Source organism: Xiphophorus hellerii, chromosome 12, assembly GCF_003331165.1.
Source record: "Xiphophorus hellerii strain 12219 chromosome 12, Xiphophorus_hellerii-4.1, whole genome shotgun sequence".
Classification (NCBI taxonomy): domain Eukaryota; kingdom Metazoa; phylum Chordata; class Actinopteri; order Cyprinodontiformes; family Poeciliidae; genus Xiphophorus; species Xiphophorus hellerii.
Window position 1 is genome coordinate 20915302 of NC_045683.1, and position 24277 is coordinate 20939578.

Here is a 24277-nt window from a genome sequence, read left to right on the forward strand (position 1 = left end):
AAATCCAGATGCTGTACGTTCAGGCACATTATCCAATAGGACGAAGAATCTTTGATTCTTCATCAATTTTCCCATTAAGTGATCATCTTCCTCTTTTCCCTGCTGGGAGAAAAAGCATGCCCACAGCATGATGCTGCTACTACCATGCTTATGCATTTTTGAATGACAAATACAGATGCGTAAAGATGTGATAGTTTTAAAACTATAAACATTTATTTTAATTAACGTTATATTATTTAAATGTGACATTTCTCATTTTATACTCAACCTTTTACAGATGTGGGACACACAAAACCTGCGAAGGAGGGAGACTCTTAACAGTGTTAATCGTTAACAAATAAAGATTTGCACATTATCTGTTAAACTTCTGATCATCACACATCCGTACAGTTGCATTTATAAAATCAGCTATGTAACAACATGACAGAGCGAGATTTATCTGTTAAATTACAAAATAATTTACAGTAACAAATGCTTGTTCGACATATCTCAGTAAATATGAGCCCACAATGATTGACAGACGTGGAAAAAAACAAAACAAAACGGGGATTTACCGATAGTCATAAACTCCCATTTGAAATTTGGTTAATTTAAAACATGTAAAAAAAAAAAAAAGAAATGGTGAGAACAATTGCAGTTAAGAAAAATATAGGGGTGGAAATGTAGCGCGACGTCTTACAGTCCTATAGCCGGTATGTAGGAGAAAAAATTTAAAAAACGGAGCCGGCATCTAAAGATTTTCATGTACATATTTGATATTAATGGAGTTGTGGCTTATTTTGGATTTTGCCCTTAGATTCACAGGGAGGAAACGCCGCACCGAAACCATGCAATATACTGCAAGGGTGCCAGTGCAGCATGACACTGAGTTTGGATTGGGGTTTTCTATTAATACTTTACTTCGACTACAACCGCTTGGTTCTGACGGCAGCCCTCCAGTGATGTGCAGATAAAGGTAAAACCCAAAGCAAAGAGTTAATTTTTTCAATTCTGAAAATGTCAGTCAGAACCAATACAGTAAATATAAACACCTGCATTTAACTTCCCCAAATTCACCGTTAGTATGATCACAGGTAGTTCAAGATCTAACCAATAGAACAAAATACTGCATAGTTGTTTTAAACGACTCTTCTGATGTGTAAATAAGTAAGTACACTGAAGCAGGAGTCACAAAACAGGCAACAAACGTTAACCTCTCATCAACCTAATGAGCAGAATCGCTGGGGAGCAAAACTGCAGAAACGGGGTATGTTGTTTAAAATCTTACACCTTGTAGTCCCTGAATAACAAACTGTAGCTCCCACTACTGTATTTCTAAGGTCATTGTCCTGCTGGAAGGTAAGGTGAACCTCCACTCAAGTCTTTTTGCAGCCTGTTGTCCCTGCTAAAGAAAAATCTCCCCACACCATGATGCTGCCACCACCCGTGTTTTACCATGTGTATCTGTTAATAAAATCATAAATATATAAATCTTTCCTGTGAAGTGCTCCTTTGCTTCAAGTCACAGACCCCCTGCAGCAGAAACACACATTTTATAACATAATAAATTACATTCAGATAAAGTATGACTGGGACGACAAGAGAGATTTTACCTTAAAATGATGTTTCAGTGGATGGTAAGGATGGAAAAAGGGGGAAAATAACATATTTTCCAGTTTCAAGATCACATTAAGAGTTTGAACAGTGTGCAGCGTGTCTAAGCAATTGTTTAGCTTTTTGTTTACTCTCTCCAAAGCAGCATCGTCAATGTAATTTCTGAAAGCAAACACATTGTCTCCCATCCTATAAACTGTGGGAACCCAGGAGCTCCTGCAGTGACAGTCACCATCTTCTGGGTTAAAAAAACCAACTAATTTTCCAGTTTGACCCACGCAGGTCTTCTCTAAGCTGCACACATCCTTGAGTTTAGTTCACATAATAAGCTTGTTAATGTGTATGTTTAAACAAACAAGCAAAAAACCAACAAAAAAAAAAAGAAGTCCATTGGGGAAAAAGTTCACACCTGACTCTGCAGCCAGTTACGGGGATCGAGCCTGGCCCGTAGGTTTCTCAGGCTGCGTCGAGCCGGCGAAGGCCTGGAGAACGGGCCCCCCTCTGACGACTCGGGGCTGTGGCTGCCCTCGCTGTTGCTGGAGCTGCTGCTGGAGGTGGAGCTGGAGCAGGACAGCGTGGTCTGCGTGCTGCGCTGCGACAGAGGCGAGCAGGAGGAGACGGGGTGAGGAGCGAGCAGGGACGAGGAAGGAGGCTGGCAGGAGCACTGGAAGGCCCCTCCGCCTCCGTACCCTCGCCCCCGGAGGGTGCTGAGCTTAGCGTCCAGAGAGAGAGTACGCGGCCTCAGGCGGGAGGGCGAGGAGGACAAAAGCGAGAAGTTTGACGACGGCTCAGGCCAGCCGTGGCGGTGAGAGCACGGGCTGGTGCTGCAATGGCTGTCACTGTCCGACGTCAGGCTCGCGTCAGAGGAGAGCAGACCCGGCTGCGGGCAGCGGTGCGGGCTCGCGGGGCTCCGAGGGGGAAGGCGATGAGGAGAGTGAGGGCTGTGGCCAGACAGGCGGGAGGTACAAGGACGGACAGGGAAGCCAGTGCTTTTCGGACTGTTCTCCTCAAACACAGACATCCAGGTGGGAGACGTGCCCAGCTGGCTGCGGAGCTCCAGCTCTTGCATTCTCCGGGCCAGGATGTCGGACACGGTGCTGCTGAGGTCATCGGATGACTCAATAACTGCAGAACAAAAGCAACAAAATTAATCAAGACCCTCGGAAGTAGAATTTTCAGCTTTTGCAACACAGCAACCACATACGTCAACATATTTATTGGAATTTTATATGGACGGTAAACACAAAGTAACACATAACTTTGTTGTGGAAGGCTGTATTCTGAGATTCTGATTCTAAGTCACGAAGATTTTTTTCTAATTAGTTTCTTGCACTGCATTCAAATCTTTCCATCAGGGTGTGTAGAAACACAGCTTTTAAAAATGTTGTTCTGTTAATGTTTTGCATTATCATTACTTTGTTTGAGTGAAGCCGACCCTTATTGGACCCTCACCGGTATTACTCTGGGTTTGAGACTGCTTAACTAAATGCCACGAGAGACACTGAAGGAAACAATTACTAATATGACATGACTCCCTTCAAATTCCAGAGTTAGTTTATTACTTAGCTGGCTCCTAATATAAAAATTTTGAAGTGTTGTAAAAAGCTATCTGCGCGTACTAAAAATACTCTAAAATTACAATTATTTTCATTTAAAAGTTGACAAAAATAAACTCCTTGTTGGAATTCTTTAAGGGTTTAAAATCTTTAAACTGTCTGTAAATTAACGCTGAGCTTTCTAAAATCACACAATTTATATTCCATTTTTTTTCTCCATATCCCATCTACTAAAAAACTTAGTAAATAAATAAATCTTAAATAGCAAATAACTCCAAAAAATGTGACTCGGGTAAACTGCAGAAATAAAATTATTAAGGTGACTGAATGCTAATCCTTGATGTTCAAAAAGCTTCAGCTTCCTCTTAATGTTCTGTTTGTGTGCATGTAAGGCAGGCAACCGACATCTGATCGGTCAGAGCGTATGTTAATGCCAGATCTGAACGGAGCCTCATCGCATCCTTTTGACGACCGCAACACAGTTTATGCAAAAACCCTACAGCTGCTACTTCACCTGTCATTGTAATAGGACGAGAGCAGAGCACGAATCTCAGCAGACACAGCGTTATCCTGCAGCAGAAGACCCTCACAGGAGGGCGCTGAAAGAGGGGCTGCCAGGAGGGGGTTAAGAAAACCATGAGCCGGGTTGGTAAGACAGAAAGAGTGGAGAGGAAAGGAGGTGAGTAGGGGAGAGAATACAGGCTCAAAGTGTGTGGAGGGTTATGGTAAAAAATATTTAAAGAAGGGTCATTTATGTTCAAAGGTCAGGCAAGAAAAGAATATGGAAAAAAATTTGAATCAAGGACGATGTTTGAAATTGAAATTTACAATAGAAGTGGATGAAAAATGGGTAGGATATAAAAAAAATATATAAATAAGGAAGAACAGAACAGTATAAACCAGAGGATCACAGAACGCAGGGGAAAAAAGTGAAAGAGGAACAAAAAGAAGACGGAGTGAGTCAGGGCATCAGAGATAAGACCTCCTCAATCTACAGAACAGAGACGTAAAGCAGAGTGTACGTTAGAGCTACTGCAGAGGGAAAATCTAATCATGGCAGTGTGTTTCATGCACATACACCCGGTAATTTAAGAACACACACAGTCACATGCAGTGCAGGCACAGCGAGTGTTCCCTTTATTCTGTCTTTCTGATATAAATGAAAACAAACTAATTGTGCCTATTAGGCTATATCTCCGGTAGCAGTAAGGACTTACCCATTTCATGGTAAAGTGAGCCCTGTTTTGGTGTGACAGGAGCTGGTTTTCTTGGAGAGGGAAGTTCAATTTTCATTAAATCATCGCAGCACTGCTTCCATTGACCTGTTTAGGGAGAAACAAAAACGTTAAAACGCTCTTATTGCTTCTTTGACTCTCTTCAGGTGACTTCTGTAAAGGTGAAACATTCTCTTACTCATGTCATAGAAATGCTGCCAGAAGGCCTCCATCCAGCTGTGCGTGTCCTCCCGGCTCTCCGTGTTCAGAGTGTGCGTGACCTCCTCCCCTCCGTATCGGTTGCTGATGCAAATGTTCTGACCCTTACTGTGGGGGTCCTTCTCTGACGCGCGTATCCTGGTCTCCTGAAACAAAAGCGGCACTTGAAAATGTCCGCAGATGGGAGTAGGACAGCAGCGCTTCTGTTCTGATTAATCCAAATTACTTGTCGCAGCAGCTGTTCATTACAGCGGTTGTAAATGGAGGTCCCCCATTGAAATTAAGCCCTCATTAATAAAGATAGCAATTAGTCCCATCAGCAATTATCCAACAAAAAGAGCAAACTCCCAATTCCCACATCCTCCGTCTGTTTGGCCCCCCCGGTGTGCTAGCGACCACTAGATGGCAGTGTTGTGCCGTTTATCTTGTCGCAACGCTTGATTCCTTTTCTGCAGGAGAGCCAGAGGTTTGCTCAGACGTGGGCTGACCTTGCTTTGGGGTAGTTGTGTGCTGAGATTCAGACAGAAAAAGGGGAAAAGCCTGATATGACTGAGTCTCTGACACTTTGATCCTGGAAGAAGAGTATTGAATCATAAATTATATGATTCCCATATTTGATGGAGATGGACATTTTTTCTTCAAGGGATTCCAAAGAGAGAAACGCAATAAACAGATGTAATTAGGGATGTTAAGCCTGCTTAATTAGTAAAGCTCTGTTTTCAGCCACCCTTAAAGGCATTCAGCATTTCTAAGTGAAGTTCTGTTAAATTATTATGTAGATTAAGTAGGAATATGTCTTGTATTTTTGCACAATGATTACTTATTTACACATAAACATTATATTGGTGAATATTGTAACTTTTTTATAGGTCACCACAAAAATAACAAATAAATATTAATTGGGTCGGGGTTTTTTTTTCAGTTTTGCAACCTGCTGCTCAACAGACATCGTAGATTGCCAAGTGAAGTTTTTAAAACAATTACCTTAATAAAAGTGGATTGTTTGTGCTCTTTTAGTTTTCACACCGTGGTTCTCTTGTGTTTATTCCAATCAGGAATATTTCAGAATAGCCAAATGTTTATGTCTCGCACGCCTCCCATCTCTGGGATTACCTGTTAGCTGCAGGACCAACCAATCAGGATTTTTAGTAAGTGAAGAGGCAAATATAGTTGATATTTTACAACTCTCAAAATCCTTCTGAGCTCAGTGTCTGAGCTGTTGCAGCTCAGACACTGAGAAACAGTCAGCGTTGACCGCTTGACAGCTCAGCCGGGCCAGATAAGGGCTTCTTGCTCGAGGGAACAACAGTTACCAAGCAAACAGCTACCTTATTTATATTTAAGTACCAGGGTCTCCCGGTTGGGTTGGGATGTACTTGACAGGAGTCCAAAAACTTTACCGTCAATTCTGCTTATGCCTTAGGTGTTGTGAAATAATAATAATAATAATAATTTAAAAAATCCAGCTGTGGGTTCTGTGAGGTTGAATATTGAACCTGTTATTTTCTCTCTTTTTAGATGTTTATCACAAGCTCCTAAGCTGCTCAATAGCTCACCTTGTTGATCCCGATGGTCAAAGCAGGCTCGACATTGGCGTCCACATCCTCCTGTCGCTGGTAGCAGAAAAGGCTTGTTGCTTTTAGAACGGCATAGACTTTTGTCCATGTCTTAGGGTCACCTCCACACTGCTGCAAGCACGAAGAGGGGTATAGCGAGTTGAGCCAGAGACAATGGGAGAAAAACGACGGAAAGCAAACAAAACCCTTTAAAGACGAGCTCGAATTAGTGTGCAAACACAAAGTGCCCCAACTTGCCTTAACTTTCAACCATCCACCCATCATCTGCTGGGTCATACAGTGCGGCTGAGCTGCGAGGCGGCAACACATGCTGCCGTAGAGAGGCAGCCAGTAGGAGCATTCCTCTGAAGGACAAGAGCATAAAGAATCAAAGTTAATCACAATATTTTTCGACACTGCTTTCAAGCTTCACATGCAAACAACTCAAATTAGTTGCATGCGCATAAAGAGACACTCTCCTAAGACCCCGCCTATGCATTAGCGAACAGAAAGAAGCACTTGGGATTAAAAGACAGGCAGCTGCTGAGGCTGCACATGAAATGCAGCTATGAAACTTTACAACGCGCTGAGGGGACCAATGAATAAAATACAAGAGCCAACGTCTGTCTCAGGGTCTGGGCCCTTGTTAGGCTCCATCATTGCAGTTTTACACAGCAGTAACCCCTGAACCCGTTCCCCACTTGCAGAACTTTTATTTACGGCGGCCTTGTTGATCGCCACATGTCAGAAATCAACGCAGAGAAGCAGGTGGAGGAGACACGCGGCGGTTTAGAGAAAATGACGAGAGCGGGAGACGCAGACGAGTGGCAGCAGGACAAAGAGCAGACAGATGGCCGATCTGGCGGTGGGAGCAGAGAGCCGGCGAGGGCGCAGATTGATGGAGGCTGCCACTCACCGTTGCCTGAAATAGTGAGGTCATGTGTGCGAAAGCTGTCCTGGACGTGTGACAGGGACAGGGTGGTGTGAGCTAAGAGGTGGTACTTCGGGCCCCTGTTGACAACCAACAAAAGATGGACATACAGCATTTTTATATCATGTCGCACAAAACAATGAGAGAAAAACATGCAGAAGTGTAACCCGAACTCACGGCACAGAGGGAACCGGCAGCAGGAGAGGAGCCGCCCCTCCGTTACTAACAGGACTACAAGCTCCAGGCTCCATCGCCGCTCTGAGCTTCTTTCCCGCTGATCGGCCCAGCGAGGAGCTCAACTTGCTGGCCAGTTTTCTGGGCGTGCTTCCGGCAGAGTAGTCGTCCTCTGAGCAGCAGCTATAGAGCTCAACTCGGAGCTCAAAGCCAGGGCTGGCTTCACTACTGCACAAGGATACAACCGTACAGTCTGTCACATGTATTGTGTGAAAATGAACACAATTGCTAGCAATGTAAGTGCAATGTACAGTGCATTTCTAAATGTTTCATATCCCTAAAGCTTATTCACATTTTGTGACAATTTAGCCACCGCCTACAACATTACCAAATCTAAAGTAGTTTTGCGGAATAGAGCAACACAAGAGGGCAAATATAGGGCAAAATATTTGCCCTATATATATTTGTGACAAAATATTGTGTTTTTGCACAATTATTGATAATATTTTGCAACGAAATACTCCTACATACTTTGTAGCAACACTTTTGCTTCAATCGCAGCTGCACGTCTTTCAAGATGAACGCCTGTTTTAAGTGTTGCCTGTTCTTTCCAAAATAGTGCGTTTTTTTGAATTCTAAATTTTACAAAAATTTGTACAGACTGAACACTTGAACCAAGGACTGATATACTGACAGAATGTTGTAAACACAGAACAGACAGATAGCTTACAAGACGATGGTGTTATCAAAGCAGATATCTGTGAGCGTCCGGTCCACTATCACCATGTCCGTGTCGAAGATCTCTCCCCCCAGCTGCAGCAGGCAGAACACGGCGCATCGATGAAGCTCTACAACGGGACAGAGGAAAGGGAAAAATGTGAGAAACCATATTCACACATTCACAAAGCTTTAACTCATTTGCATCTTTTCACTCAATTCACTTTAGCTTCAACCTCTCCCTGCAAGGTTGTGAGAGAAGAATTGGAGGAAAGCGTTGATGTCGAAAGTTTACTGTAGACAGGGCACTTAACCTGAACAGGTGAAGCGTGACAGAGAACTCGATGCTGCTAGAGGTCTAACAAACTCCTCCGTTGTTAGTCTCAGTTCAGGAATCATGCCTGCTAATAGCGAAATTGAACCAGTAACAGGCACATTGTTAAATGTAAAGTAGCACACCTTTAATGTCACTGTGGCTAACAGCCACTCTCGGCGTCTGCAGTGTCATATTGAGACGCCTTCAACCTTTTCACATTTTCTTACTTTTTCTTCACAAACTTCATTGTATTTTCTTCAGATTTTTTTTTGTGCGCCACACCAACACAAAGTAGTGCATGATTGCAAAGTAGAAAGAAAATGACTATTACTTTCAGAATGTTGTGCTAATACAAATCCAAAGGTATTGCTTCATAAAATCTTCGTAATATCCAGAAGCTGATGTCTTTTCCCATCCTTCTTTGCAAAATAATAAAAAAAACAAAAACAAAACTGAACCTCGATCAGAATGGATGTTGGCATCGGTGAAATTTTTGAGTCTTGCAACATTATTGGTGACTGGATTACGGTCTGAACTTTAAAATCAACAGGGTTTAATCTACACTATTCCTTTGTAGATTTGGCTGTATTGGGTTGCTGCCCTGCTGGACAGACTCAAGTCTTTTGCAGCATCAAATTGGTTTTCTGCGGACAATTGGTTTCACATCGTTTTAGTTTGGGGGATCAGCGTGAACGGGGATGAATGCAATAGGATGTCACATTTTCAGATTTTTACCAGTTAAGCTCCATGTGCCTATGAATAAAAATGTAATATGCTGAGAACACTCTTTTCTTAACTCGTTTCATTTGTATGCGAAGGTCATTCACATTAATTCCATATAAGCTGTCAGGGGAATAACTAAGCACTAAAAATATTATAATGACTGCACAGGAGTTAACCCAAATTAGCTTTATCCAGTTCGTGAGATGGAAAATAGGCAATTTAACCATTACAGTCATTAGGTTTGCTGTGTGTCAGTGAATTTTAAATGAAACAAAAATGCAACTGATCCACAACTGCTTCTCTCCGCCTTCCATCACAGTATTGTCTGCAGTGCTAATACAGACCCCGTTCAGTCGGTGCATGTCCATATTTCTGAGCCAAAAGTCAAAGCCAGCATGTCTGAACTGTTGGCTCACTGAGATCTTTGCGAAAGCTGCAAAAGATTGTAAAAGATCAGCTCCAGGAACTAACACAGACAAAAAAAGAAAAAATTCCAGTCTTCATGGTCTGTCTGCACTCTTCGGTGAAAATCCTGGGTTAAATCTTAAGTTGCCATCCAAGATTTCTCCAGAGAGGGAGGAAAAAAAAATTATGTTGTTCTCGAGTCACGAGAAACAGCATACAAAATCCAGCAACAGATAACTTTTCCCCAACATGCATCTTTAATAAATCCTACAGACGTAAATTTTTCACAGTCCAACTAAAAAAATTTCTTCACCCCCCCACACACACACACAGAAGGTGACTCCTCACCTCCTTTGTTCTTGAAGTACTCCGTGTCTTTCCACATAAGAGGGATCCGAAGATCTGGAATAGCAACAGACAGCAGATTGGACCACAAAAATGTTAATCACCTCCCCTGGTAAGTGTGTGTGTGTGTGTGTGTGTGGGGGGGGGGGGGCGTGTGTGTTTCTGTCCTTGTGTCTATGCAGCTTTCAGTCACTGTCAGAGCTATCACAGACAATAGATTTGCAGTTTGCTCTGCAGCTGCAGAGCAGATGTGCACAAGCCACAAAAAACACAGATGCTGCTAGTTTACCATTTTATCAACATTCACTTTTTTCACTACCGTGAAGGTGGAACCGGATAAAATTCGTAATGATTTTCTCATATAGTGTTGCTCCCTGAATTCCCAATTTATCAGTGAAACTGAACTTTATTTTTAGTTCATTTGTCTTTCATTTTTTATTTATTTTTTTTTACATGCCTGAGATTGCCACTTTTCCTTTGCAGGGAAGTCTATCGTCCATCGGGCCGGCATCCGAGGACCTGCGTGGGACATTCTGCATGACCTGAGCTTCCTTCATCCTCTGCAGCTCCGACATGTAGGCCATGATGCGAGTGCTGCACGTCTGCAGGCTCTTTGCTGCCTCCAAGGCCTGGTCTCGCTGTGAGCAGGCAGCCAGCAACTTGCAGGCTCCATCTCGCATCCGGATCTCATGGTCAATCTTCTTCTGAATGTCGCTGTCCTGCAAAGACAACCGGGGAGGTGGAAAGGGGAAAAACATTGTGAGAAAAAGAGAACTTATTTAGAAATATGCCGATTTTTTTCCTTACACTCAACTTTCTCCTAAGATACTTGGACTTCAGTCCCTGAATAGACAGCTTCTTTATCAATGACCTCTTGTAAATTACTCTCCTTGAGGAGAATGTTAATGAACTTCTGCTGGAAAACTATCAAATCAGCAGTCTTTCTCATAATCCTGTTGGTCATGCTGTAACATTTATTTGATTAAAATAAATTCATTGATTTTCAGTACTATTCTGAATTCCTGAACCTGAACTTCTTTAGGTTTCCATTAACTATACAGTGACGTGCGGTCAGGGGAGGCAGGTGAGGCAGTGCCTCACCAGCCATCATGGAAAGAAAGAAAATATATAATCATAAAGTAATTTAAATTGTTATATTCATCCTGTGGTTTGTACTAAAAAATATTTATTTTTCATGTAGCTTCACCAATTTCGATTTTTATTTGTTCAAAATCGCTGAATTTTCTTATTTTCCCATTCAAATGCTTGGAAGCGATGCCGGTGAGGCAGCAGCGAGCTCTGCCTCACCTTGGATTGCGCAACCCCTGGCTCTGCGCTGGCTGCTAAGCGGAGAGAGCATGTTGCTGTACGGCGTCAATAAAATGGTTTAAACAAATTTAATATGTGAACTTATTTCCAATAATTTAGCTTATGTATATAATGTACAGTGCTTTTTGTCACCATCTGTGTTTGTGTAACGTGTTTCGTGTAATGAGCGATTATAAACGGTAGAGAACAGGTTCGAGGTGAGGCAGGCAGTTCTCTTGCCTCATGGCAGGGGGCGCTCAAGATCCCAGACGTTCGTCTTGTTCACTCCTCAACTGCCGAGTAAGTGACAGCGAGCTAGGCTAAACGATTCGGGAAGCAAGTCAAGTGCAGCGATAGATTATAATAGAGATAGTGATTTTTTTCCTCTCGCTTATCCCGACTTTCGACATGGATGACTACATTACAACACTAAAAAAGTTTTCTCAAGTGGAAGAGAGACTTTTAAAACTGAAGGAGGATAAGGAGGACTTCTATCGCAAAGTGACGGATGTTTTTGTGCAGAAGGAGCGACGCATGGACTTCATTTATAAGTAAAGGTAAGACAGTAATAACATTTATTTTGTTTTGTTTTTTAAGGAAATGTGTGTTTTGTGAGCTACAGTTTGTATGTGTAAGGATGCAGAAGTGAAACATAACCTGTAAACTGCTGTCAATCTATGCATCTATTTGCAAATCTGATTCTGATGACGTCAGTGCCTCACCAGCTATGAACCTCACCGCACGTCACTGTAACTATAAGCCACCATAAATAACACTGACAGGAAATAAACACTTGAAATATATTAATTCGTCTATGGTGAATATTATGTGAATTTTACATTTGGAACTGATTCACTGAAACACGTGACCTTTTCAGTGACATTTTAAACTTGTTGAGGTGAATCTGTGTGAAGGCAGACATCGGCTGACACTTTCACAAACCCAGTCAGCAGCATCCTCAATCCCTAAAATGATTTGACTCTGGTGATGCTGTCCCGGGATTTGAACAAACCCATAAGCCCCAGTTCTCTCTGTCAGCAATTTGGACACACAGTGTCCATGAACTTGAACTTGAACTTGAACGTAAGACTTGAACTGCATGAAGTCAGTGAGAAGAAAAGAAGAAAGTCGAGAGAGGGGAGGGGGGGTTAAACAAATGCAGAGCAGAAGGAATTATTTTATGACCTTGAATGATTTATGTCAATGTGTTTTTTTAGACCGAAAAACTGATTTTATTTCACTCTGAGAACTACTGAATACTGAAGTGGCTTTTGACCGATGGAGCATGTGTGAGTCCTCTCCAGTGACGCATTAGCAAGTGCACACTCTACATGCTAATAAATCTTCTCTGGTGTAAAATCATGCATGCTTCCTATCCTCCTCCTCACCCATATTTCCCATTTATCATCCCCTTCTCCCACTGACTAATTCATATGAATTTTTTAATTCATTTCACTTAAATATTAAATGCTCACTGCCCATTTCCTCCAGCCTCGACTCAAATCTGTTCCTCTTCACCATCCTCAGTTGGCTTTTCTCTCTTCGTCTCCACACTTTATTTTTCATCTCCATCCATCTTGCCCTGAGCAGAGACCCAGCAGGAGAATAATGGAGACTGCTCATTATTTGGGCCCAAATTGGGTGCTTGGATGTCTCTCTGTACAAAAATGAGGTTTTATGAAAGTCTGGAATGGGCATTAGTTTTCTGGGTGGGGGGTCGAGTGCTCCTTGAGATGTGACTAAAATGTTTCTGTGTGGTGGTGAAAGCTTTACTAGCAGCTGTAAATCCCACATGAATCAAATCTTGATGTCTGCCAGCTAAACCAGTGCAAATGAATTAAGCATTTTGAAATACTGCAATATACTCATAACAGCGTCACTAATAGGATATTATATTTAAGGAACAGACAAAAGTTTTATTGTGAAAACTAAAAAGTTTGCCTCCACATCTCATATGCATACTGAGTATAATGAAGAAAATTAACATGGCCAGTTTTTTTTTAAAAAGCACAGTAAGGGTGTTAAACAAAAGTAATGCAAATAGAGACGTAAAGGTAGCTTCTATACAGACCCTCTCAAAAAAATTACTATATTATTGCAAAGTTCATTTGACTCAACGAGCAAGGTAAAAAACATTACATAGATTAATTATACAGAGAGACTGTTTTCAAGCATTTATTTATGTCGTTCCGGATGACTTTATGCTCACACCTAATGAAAATATGGTATTTAAAATTAGAATACTACTCAAGACCAAGTAGAGATTATTTTTATACATAAATGTGGGCTTAATGAAAAGTCTGTTTAATACCAGCTTAAATGTTATTTTCAAAAGGTACTTTTAATCTAACAAACAGACCTCATCTGAGTGCATTTTCTGATTTATCAATTTTCACTGTAAAAATTAACAATAAGCATGAGTTGGCATTGACTACTGAGATGCTGAGCTGGGATTAATAGAGAACGGTTAAAATGATCAAAAACCCACCAAACGAGTGATGATGAATCTTTGTTTTCATTCATCCTGTGTATGGATAAATATTTGTCCTTTTTAAAATCGAGACATTAAATTGGAATGTAAGCAAGTCAAAAGTTAACTTTATTGAAACTATGATTTATGAATTAAAACTAAAACCAGGAATACTAACCAGATTTAGTGTCCCTAATAAGGCATTTTTAAAAGATGGTAAAGGAGTCTTTGACAATAAAAAGACACCTGTCTGTTCTTGGTATGCTTGTTGAGTTTGGTTAATCACATCAAAAGTAAATAGTGCAGCATTGTTTGGCGTAGCTAGATTTTAATATTGCTACCACACTGTTTGTTATTTTGCTATACAAGCCGCTGCTCTGAAAAATGTGTTAAATGGGTCGATGCGTGATAAAATTAAAAGATTTTCTGAAACATCAAGTCTCGTCATTTCTTTGGTGCATGTCTGTTGCTTCTGCCTCTTCTCCTCTGTTCTGAATAGTTTGTGAATACCATGACAAATGGTGTGAAATTTACAGGTTTCAGTTGTGTCCTGATTGGGTATGTTACTTTTCTGGGAAGTTCCTGTCTCTTTTTAATTTTTCGTATTGAAGTATTAGCGTACTGTCTAGAAATAAAGTTTCATGTCTCTATGAGTTTCCCAAAGTGGTCACATAATTGTTAACTAATTTAATCAGAAGATTAGCAGTATCCCAAATTTACCTTTGAGTTTCAAGCATCCAGCATCCTGAGGCACGTGAAACATCTGGACGGCTTGAAATTAAATAATGCTATCATTGCTGATAGCCTAGCTTTAGCCCACTTCAAAATGCTCAGCAACAAAACATCATGAAAAGGAACAAGAAATAAGTTTATTAAAAATTGTAACTGTACTTACTGAGTTAAATATATGTTTACAAACAAAAATAATGGATTCTGCAGTATCTGGAGTTCCACTGGTGATTGAGTTAAGGAGGACATAATCACAGTATTAATATAGGCCTTGAAATACTAATGCAATGTATTGTCTTATTTAATTATACATTATAACTTTTTAGTCTTCAAGCTACATGTCATTGATTTTTGTTAATGCAGTATTGGACATTGACTCAATATGAGTAAATGCCTGTACATAAATTACTTGGCTTGTACCTGGGAATCAATAATCATGATCAGGATATCCCTTCCTGTAATTTATGTAAAACAAACAAACAAACAAACAAAAAACACTAGATCAGACATAGAGGGTGGAAAACAGTGAAATGTTCAAATGTCTTTGCGGTGCTCTGGTACCTCAAACTAAACTAAATGCATCACTGAAACTAGGCCTGACAAGGGACTATTGAAGAATGCCTACATGTGTATTTGTACACGCCTTGTAAAGAAGCTGTCATCAGAGTCCCGTTGTGCACAGCGGGCCTTAGAGTGACCTGCTGGGAAGACGGGTTTGTATTTTTAGCAGCTAAATTAACAGGCTTCTCCTTCTGGGCATCTCAGAATAGAGATGGAGCAACCTAAATCTGCCTATAATCCACACGTCCCCCTGTTTGTAGGGTTAAGATGCTAAAACCAACTGACACATTGAAGCACGCAGCAAATGTGACCTTTTACACATGCTCACAGGCCTAGGTGAACACTGGCACTCACACACACACTTTCCCAGTATGAGATCAGAGTGGCAGGTGTTAGACCAGCGGACATAGCCAAATAGAGGCTGACTGCCTGCGATCTTAGCAGAGAAGACGGCAGAAAGATCGGAGGGTGGGGTATCAGCAGTGACATTAAGGGGATGTGATGTTGTCAGAGAAAACAAGCGGGAGATAAAAGGATGGGGAGCAGAGTGGAGGGAGAAATTAGGAAGATAGAAAGAGAGAGGGAATTGTAGAGGAAGGGAAGGTGGGGAAATCAAAATGGTATGTGTGAAGGAAAAAAATGGAAATCCAGAAAAGCCAAAAATAATTAGATTTTCTGAATCTTGAATACACAAACTCACGCAGTGGTGCTCTTTGGGATTTTGGGGTCAAAAAACAGATATCAATCTTCTCTTTTAAAAATATATCCCTCTAGCAGGGAATTTAATGCAACAGTAGATACCAGATGGTCATGCCTCTGCCACCTCTCTGTTCTCGTTTGGCTCAGCTGATCCTTGCATGTCACTGGGGGAGGAAATCAGAGATACTACGACTACACAAACAACACTCTTCGGGGCATTTGACGCCACTGCAGATGGTGTTTAATGGTTTGTTTACATTGTGCTGTTCTGCACGGATAGGCTTTCCTGTTCAGATCAGCAACCCTTGACCTCTGATTGCTATCGCTAAGCAGGTCAGACGCCTGCAGACACACCACGATATCAGGCCTCCAGCTGAGATTTAACACCAAATGATTCATAAAACCATGTTAACTCAAAGAAAATGAAAAAAGGAGCAGAAGGAGGTATAGAACGTTTCTACACAATAATTTGTATATAAAAATAGAAAGTGCACTTCTGACATTTTTAGGAGTGTGAAATTTATGTTTCACTGCATGCCTGAAAAGTCATCACATATATTCAGTTTTACTATCTTAAAAAAAATGGAAAATTGAGAAAGAAGAATAAAGATTGAGATTTACAGTATACAAATATAATAGAAAGAATTATTATTATTATTATTTGCATAGGACCACCTTATATTTAAGTAAATGCAAATTACTATAGGTGAGAAAAGAAAAAAAGGAGGGTTCAAATTTATAGGCGCTTCCACCTCACGAGATCAAACCCTCTGATCCAAACGTGGCCAGGAACTTTCTGCATGTAGTTACTGTGTTCTCTCCTTGAACGGGTTCTTTCTGGATACTCCAGCTTCCTCCGAGAGATCAAAATTATGCATGATAGGTTATTTGGTAACTCCAAGATTCATACATTGTCTCATCTCCTCAGCTGGATATATCGTTACACCTCTGGCCCTCAGAGTATGTGAGGTATATTACTTATAGACACTACTGCAGTAGTGGTTGTTGTATGAAGTCCAACCAAGCAAAACATTTCCTCCTACCATGCCACCAAAGAAAATAATTTATTCTCCAGCCACTACACAGTCATGTTACTAACAGGGGTTACACTGCAGCAGATTTTCTGGTCAAATACAAAAACGTGAAAAGCCAAGCTAAGAGGAACATAATGAAAGGTACTTCAATAGTCATACAAATCTTTACCAATTTTTCAAACAACTATAAAAAAAAGGTATTTGACTGCACAAAATATGGACAATCAATGCCAGAAATAACTTAGATTAGCATCAATGTCAGCTGTCAAACTATTGCATTTCTGCACAAACAAAAGAAATGACTTGAGAATTCATGACCACTCCCAAACATAGGGACTTTACTGACCGAACTGCTGGCTTTCAATTAGCCAGCCACAACTATGTGCCTCGCCTCTCTCCACCCTCTTCCATTACTTTCCCTCTTACTTACTCTGTTCCTCTTCTGCACCCAAGGTTGTGTTTAGTGATGGAGGGAGAAGTAGAATGTAAAAGAAAAGGTACAAAGGATAGACTAAATGATAAAGTGGGGCTGCACATTCCAGTAGGAACTCTGTGTACCATTTTATATAAAAAAGTGCAATGCCCCCACATGTGCATTGGTTCACACAACGCATAGCCGGCAGTCAGACTACACAACAATCCAAACCCAAACCGCTCCTAAACAATGATCCCATTCACCACACAATGTTCCTACAGTGCTTCAGACTCCAGCTGCTGCTGGGAAGTCAGGGCACGGCAACTGTGAAGGCAACTGGTTTGGTACTGATCATGGAAGATGGAGAGGAGGGAGGGAACAGAGGAACCAATAGAGTTCTAGAAATTAGCTTTTACGATAGCAGACTTGGCTACAAAACAATGTAGGCTTAATCTCAGCCAAGGTATACTTAGATTTCAAATACACACAAGCAGACAGAGCCCTGCGAGGCAAAATGCCCCGTGAAGACCAGCATGCTGAACTCATTTTTTAGGTGATTTACAGCGTTTCAGCAGTGAACCTGGCTGCACTTTCAGCCTGAGCAAAGTGAACTCTCGCACCTCCTGAGAGTGTATGCATTCAATTACACTCTGACAACGGAGGCTGTTTCAGCTCTGCCTGGACTGAAAACTACTGTACTCGCATATGTGAGTTATGGGGTTGTGATGTGAGGTCGTGTGCAAGTGACTTTACCGCCAGCTGTTCTCTCACAAATCCCAGTGTGTTTTGCCGCAACCGAGTGCCGGTACGCACCGGGCGGAGTCAGAGCAGTATGTGTTAAAGAGAGAAATAATCTGCCTGTCTCTGTTTACTAAATCATGTTTTATGAACAAGCACAAGACAGAAGAGTATGCCTGTGAAAGCAATAAACTGTACGCGAGTCAATTAGAGCGTTTTTGTTCCACATGTGCACTTTAAGCTTGCAAGGGCATTTGTTTAGATGGAAGGTGGTCCTGTGGAGAGGAACAGCTGAGTGTATCTCAGGCGATAAAGCAAATTTGCTTAGAACGCCAACTGAGCACAAGGAGCTCAGACTCTTCCAAGAACTGATCACTCCGGCAATTTATTGGCACAATAAATCTGTACAGCTCTTGCGTTCTGTGCACACTCAGCCCAGGTCTGCAGTATTATGCAGAAGCACACTGGGAGCTGGCAGGAGTAGAAGCAGACTACAAAATAAATTAAAGGGCAACTTAAAAATGATAACAATGACAGTTTGTGTGCACCCATGTGTGCGTTAGCGCAACTAACAGATTTGCCGTCTATGTGGGGCTGGGTGGCTTCGTTTGGTGGCTTCATGTTTCAAAAGGAAATATTTGTAACTGCTTACAAATGATCAAATCTAAACTATCACAGGATTCTGCACACATTTAACAGTTTCATAGTGACATTATTACTCAAATGTGACGGCAATGTAGGCTAACAGTGGTGGGGAAAATTTAAATGGACTGAAATATTTCCCATATAGAGACAGAACACCTTGTAACAAGTCAGAACATGTACATAAAATTATATTTTGTATTTTTATCCACATGCCATTTTGTCATTTTTAACAGGAATATTAGATGCTCCTTATACTCATTTTGTGTTTTTGTCTCATTCACTGCAGTTCTCTTTCCAAGCAGTAGGGGTCACCAGTGGAAAAAAATACAATTGCACAGAAATAATGAGGAGAAATAAGCCTTAGGTGCTCAGTGGGGGTAGGGCAGTTTAGCAGATCCTGAGTAAACCGATAGATGTGGTATCCCAGGAAAGGTAACAGCAAAGTATTTTTAAAAAATTCAGTTAGATGTTAACTTCATCTAATTGATAGTTTGCATGTGAAAAGCCATAAAATGTCTGTGTGCACTAGTGCAACCAAGAAAGAAGAAAGTTGCAGTCAAGAGATTTTTTCGTTGCACTCTAGAGGCATCGTTCTAATATACCAAGCTGCGAAAACAATAATCGCACAGCACAAAGTTTTATAAAATATTGCGTACAGTTACAGTCGACACTAATAAAGTGTGCTGCAGTTGAGTACCTGCGCCTTTACAAACACACCATGAACAGCAGCAGGCGATTTCTGCTTCTCTTTGACTGCAACTCTAAGGGGTCCAGAGAGAAAAATAATGCTCACTTCAGGCATCATAAAACGGGCTGTAAATCCTCTCTGATCTGTGAGGCTGAAAATAAAAATCAACAAAACATGCTTATCCTCAAAACACAAAAGCAAACCATAAAAGGCTTGAAAATAAGAGCAGCTTGCCCCAATCACTTCCCATAAAGCCTATTTGAAAAAAAAAAGTAATGGCATCAATTATGTTCTTTGTGAGAAGTTATTTGTTTTTCACAGCTGGTAAAAAGCTGTACCCCATCCCAAGATAAAAAGAGTGAAAAAGAGCAGGGAGCAGAGCTGTTTCCTTCATTTACCTATTAAACAGAAATTGGGGAACTCTAATGAGAGTGAATTGGCAGAGCCGATGGTTTAAATGTTACAAGAGTCAATAGACGAATTAGTGAACAACACATGTGCACACTGACACTGTAACCTTACGAGAGCACTTTACTGGAACAGTAAGTGTGCACAGCAAATATCTACTACACAAGCTGATACTGTATTAGTAAGTGATTGGCTTTACCCCTGAGTCAGACGCTAATGTGGAGAATTGAGAGGCGGATTTAGAACAGGAAGGGGTGTGAAGCAGGTCTTTCTAAGCGCCTGATCAAAGACCACTGTGATCTATCTTAACAAGAACACAATGTCGGCACATCCCTAAGATCAAGTAAAAGAGGATTTATCCACATTTTGAAAATGGCACATTAGGCCAAAAGATGTTACATAAAGCAAGCTGTGCAAAAATTGTCTCTGTGAAGTTGCAGGCTGTTCTTTCCATGAGGAAATGCATCAGGTTAGTGTTTGAAGTGAGGTGCTAGTCTGTGAGCGGAAGCTGGCTGTGTCGCTTATTGACTCTGCTTATATATCTGTGAGGGCTCGAGAGGGATGTGTGACTCAGTTCTCTTCACGCCTGGGAGCTCTCAGGACCTAACACCTCCACTAAACATGGAAAAGGAAAGCATAAGTGGTGGACGGTTTTGCCATTTTGGTCATATTTGCAGTCTTACAGGAGTAATACTGAGTGTTTTCTTTCAGTTTAATCGTGGCAACAGACAGGTAAAGATAGAAAAAAAACATTATTTGAGCATTTCAGGATTGGTGCACTTGGAAAATTTAATTATAAGCCATATTACGTCATGCTGAGAACAATCTTTAGAGTGAATACTGTTATTATGAAAAGTTGACTCAAAAATATCTACTTTCAGTCACAGCAAGGTGGTTAAAATTAAGTCAGGGACAGAGGTAAGAAGATAGTTAAAAAGAAACATGCTGAGACATGTCAGTGTTTTTCTTAGGCTGCACATAATCAAGTCTAAGAAATACACAGTCTTCCTGTTCTTAGACTTCAGCGGATAACAGGAAGGCTGAATGGAGAGCAGAAAAGTTGCTCATGGAGGTGAGGATTAAAAAAAATAGCTGACATGTAATGTTGCTACGGTTATCATATTCAGTGATAATATCCAAACATCTAAGAAGTATAAGACTTGCCACATTAATCCCCCCCCCACCACCACCACCACCACCACCACCAAACTATTTGCAATAAAATTCCTCAACTGAGAAAAAGCCAAAGCACTTTCTGGTTGTAAAAAAAACCTCAGTAGGGCGTCGATGAAAGGAATGTCATTGTTCTGGGAGGATGAGGACAAATGGCTGTAGAGAAACAACTGAAAACACAAAAGGAATAGCATAGAGGGCAAAAGGTCACAGCGCCAAAGCTTCCTGACAGAAAAAGGCATCCCTGCTGGGTGCTGTACTCCTAACCTTCTTTTCACTCTCAGAGGGTGAAGGGTGACAAGTTATTTCCTGACAGCAAACTCTTTGTTTATAGCACACAGCAACATTTGTCTAAAACTCTTATTAGTTGACTTATGTGAATCAGTGCACCAGACGCTCCTCCTTCTCTCTGCCACACATGCATGCAGACTGCTTGTCTCAATAATCCAAGGCTTTCCCTCTACAATCAGGATGAGGATATCTGGACTAATAAGCTCAACCAGGATTTAAACCTGCCAATTTGTCCGCCTTGTTGTTTTTTTACTTCTCCTCTCTTTGCATGATGGAGGCAAGCTGTTAAGTGGAAAGCGGAATGTATAAATATATTTTAAAAAATGCAACTGAAATAAAATACTGATCTTGCATTATAGCAAAGTCTCTCCAAACATACTCTCTTACTAGCCATTGCAATGTGCTGCTTTTTTTCTAAATAAACAGAGTCAATGCACACTTTTACAGATGCTACCGACTGGTACTGGTAAATTTCCAGATGGATCTGTTAGAAACTCGATCTGCTATCTTCTTCTGGTTAGTGACGGCACTATGTCCAAGCTCTACCACAACACAACAGTCCTGCCCAAGGCTGTTACTGAAAGTATAGACTCAAAGTTTGCCATTTCCAGTATGTGAGGTTCGAGGGAAGCGAGAAACGTAGAACCCTATTTTAAGATAAATGTATTTTCGATGCCAAATCTGCAGTTCAGTGAGAGTCCAAGAAAGCAAGACTTTCAGCAGACAACAGGAAGGCTAAACAAAATACTGAAAAGAAGCTGCGTTTTATCCTTTTGAGCTTTCAGTCTGTTATCTGTTGTCTAACACATTGGATTTGGAAATACTTAGAGTGTTTGAAACTAAAATCACAATAAGAGACTGTAGTTTCATTAATGTTAGCTGCGCTAATGAGTAACATTGAGCTAGTAAACAGCTTAAAATGTATACCGAGCAGTCATTTTATTTTAACACTTAATTTTAGCTAATAGAAATTTAATTAAACCAAAATTGATATCAAAAGGTCAATGCTTTTTCTTTTTTTTTAATCAGACACTATTTGGTGAATCTTTGCTTTGCAGTTCTTGTAATTGGAATTGCTTCCATTTCCTCTAGAGGCCAGAGAGCTCACATCAAGCACTGGGTTCTGTTCAGACTGCTTTTAACACCCTCTATTATTTATTAGCTTTGCTCTTACTTTATTTAAATTATGAAGCTGTATTTTTTTTTTTTATTCAACCACTAGTGGGATGTTCCTTTATCACAAAGGCTTAAAAAACTGAAAAAAGATAAAGATGCTTAAAAGCCAGATGTTTGTGGGTGTGTGTGTGTTTGTGGGTGTGTGTGTAGCGGGGGATTCATTGAACAGCTATCGACCAGCAAAGGCTTTGAGTGAATGCAGTTCATTATAATATTCATGAAGCAGGATTTCAGAGCAGAGAGAGACCGGAACCAGATATCATTAAATTGACCTTCAGTCCTGTCTGCCTTAACAAAAAGGCTGGTGAATAACACACCGAGCCTTTTAATGTTATCTCTACACAATTTTTGCTCTTAAATCCTTTCCTTTACTGAATATGAATGAGGGAATCCTTTTGTTGCCAATGCAAACTGCTAACCCAAGGACTATGGGAACAATTAAAACAATTTGACCTTAGCATGTGTAATGCTGTTCAAATGATTGGACCACTTGACTTTAGTGTTTTCAAGGATTTTATTTTCCTTTTTTAAGACACTTTATTGTCATAGTAAGGTCAAAAAGTACAGAAAAGGAATGTACGACATTGTGTGCAACCCCAGAATGTTACACAACCCCAGTCCTTCATCCTCAGGGTGAAAGCACAGAGAAAGGGACAGATGAGACATAGCTAGAGATTGTGCCTGCATATATATGTGATTCATGAAGGAGGTGACTCCAGTTTTCATGTTGATATACAGCACTTACAGGTAACTCAAGGTAAATATGACTCTAACATGATTCAGAAACCATTCTGCTGCTTTAGATTCTGTCTTTAATGCCAGATTTACAATCCAATACCCTGATTTTCAACAACATATGATACCAAAACAAATGGAGTGAGGCTAATTGTGTGTGAGCAGAACTCACCAACTATGATGTGGCAACACTTTGAAATTTTGATTTGAGAGGCTCACTGACATGATGCAGACTCCCAAACAAAGTCCTGCAATTTTCTCAGAATCTGCAAAGAGGGAGGCAAAGAGACTGCTGCTGATAGCCGAATGAACAGAAAAAGACCAAGAACTCCAGAGTATGATGTAAAAAATACAACATCCTTGAGCAAATGAGGAAGAGTAAATATTTCACTTCACCAAGTCATACATCTGCTGTATCCTTGTTTTGATTTTTCATGCCAACCTACAACCTGTACAAAAACATCTCATACTTAACTAAGCAAATAATAAAGTAAATAATCACAAATCATTTCTGTATATTATTTTCTAAGAACTTTAAGCTGAACACCATTTCAATTGTCTCGACCCCAGTTTGGGCCAGTCCCTCATGCAAACAAGATTAAGAACAAACCTAATATAACTGACCCTCTGCTTAATGAGAGTCGCATGAATACATTTGCTTGTTGCAGACTAGATAGAACATAACTTTAAGTCAGTTTAGGTACAAAAGGTCTTGTAGCAGACCAAACGTTTGGCACAAATAGACACAAACTGCAAAAGTATGAAAAGGCAAAGAAGCAAATTGACCAGAATCTATTTTAGAGTAGTGGAGTTCAGGAACTTTGAATACATTTTCACTGACATCAGTACAACGATCTGCTTAAATAATGTGCTGTGGCTTCCCCTTGCACACCAAAACTATTTAAATTGAAAAAACATACATATATTTTTGAAGATTTTGCAGTGTTTGTCTCTGGGCAGCAGATTCTTTGGTTCCTTACGATTGCCAGGGGAAGCATCTGTGGACTGATGTAACCTAAGATTGCCTTGCTGGATTAGAATCTGGGAAGTTTAGAAGCTACAGTGACCGACGCATTACCTGAGCAGTGTTTTTTCAGTGTTATAGGCAGACTGTCCTGTTCAGTAAGTGAACTGCTATGAAATCAGAGTGTCGCTGCAGAGCAATGTTGGGCCTGGGATAGAGCTACAGCACATCACATGTGATAATTACGGTTAGGTCGTAATATGGTTTTAGGATACATTGCGGTTTCCAAAAATAGCAGAAGTATATCTCTCAATAATAAACTGCTGCAAAAGTTATGTAATTTGTGCAAATATAATTTCAAATGTGTCACATCTGTTTTTAAGATGTCCTAGATTACTTTGTGGTAATTGCTGCAGCAATTATTGGGCTGTTGTATTATTATTATTTTGTTCAGCAGTGTTGAGGTGTGTTGAGGTGACTACCTGTGATTAAAG

General features: G+C 40.6%; 1 protein-coding gene and 1 long non-coding RNA gene across 5 annotated transcripts in view; one reads left to right on the forward strand and one right to left on the reverse strand.

Annotated features, from left to right (window-relative positions):
- Positions 1–186: 186 nt before the first annotated feature.
- Positions 187–24277, reverse strand: part of rtkna (rhotekin a) — a 70953-nt gene continuing 46862 nt past the window's right edge. For 2 of the 4 annotated variants that reach the window (XM_032579054.1, XM_032579055.1), the window contains exons 2-11: positions 10207–10468; positions 9753–9806; positions 7974–8091; positions 7247–7471; positions 7055–7149; positions 6397–6503; positions 6139–6270; positions 4563–4728; positions 4367–4471; positions 1997–2718 (exon numbers count right to left, since the gene is read on the reverse strand). In XM_032579054.1, the coding sequence (XP_032434945.1) occupies positions 1997–2718; positions 4367–4471; positions 4563–4728; positions 6139–6270; positions 6397–6503; positions 7055–7149; positions 7247–7471; positions 7974–8091; positions 9753–9806; positions 10207–10468 (1986 nt within the window). Of the gene's footprint in view, positions 2719–3663; positions 3761–4366; positions 4472–4562; positions 4729–6138; positions 6271–6396; positions 6504–7054; positions 7150–7246; positions 7472–7973; positions 8092–9752; positions 9807–10206; positions 10469–24277 lie in introns of all 4 variants that reach the window. The other 2 variants (XM_032579056.1, XM_032579053.1) reach the window with 2 other exon arrangements.
- LOC116730078 (uncharacterized) lies at positions 4986–11815 on the forward strand. Its single transcript, XR_004341252.1, has 3 exons — positions 4986–4995; positions 9020–9025; positions 11506–11815. It is a non-coding gene; the product is annotated as an uncharacterized LOC116730078 (long non-coding RNA).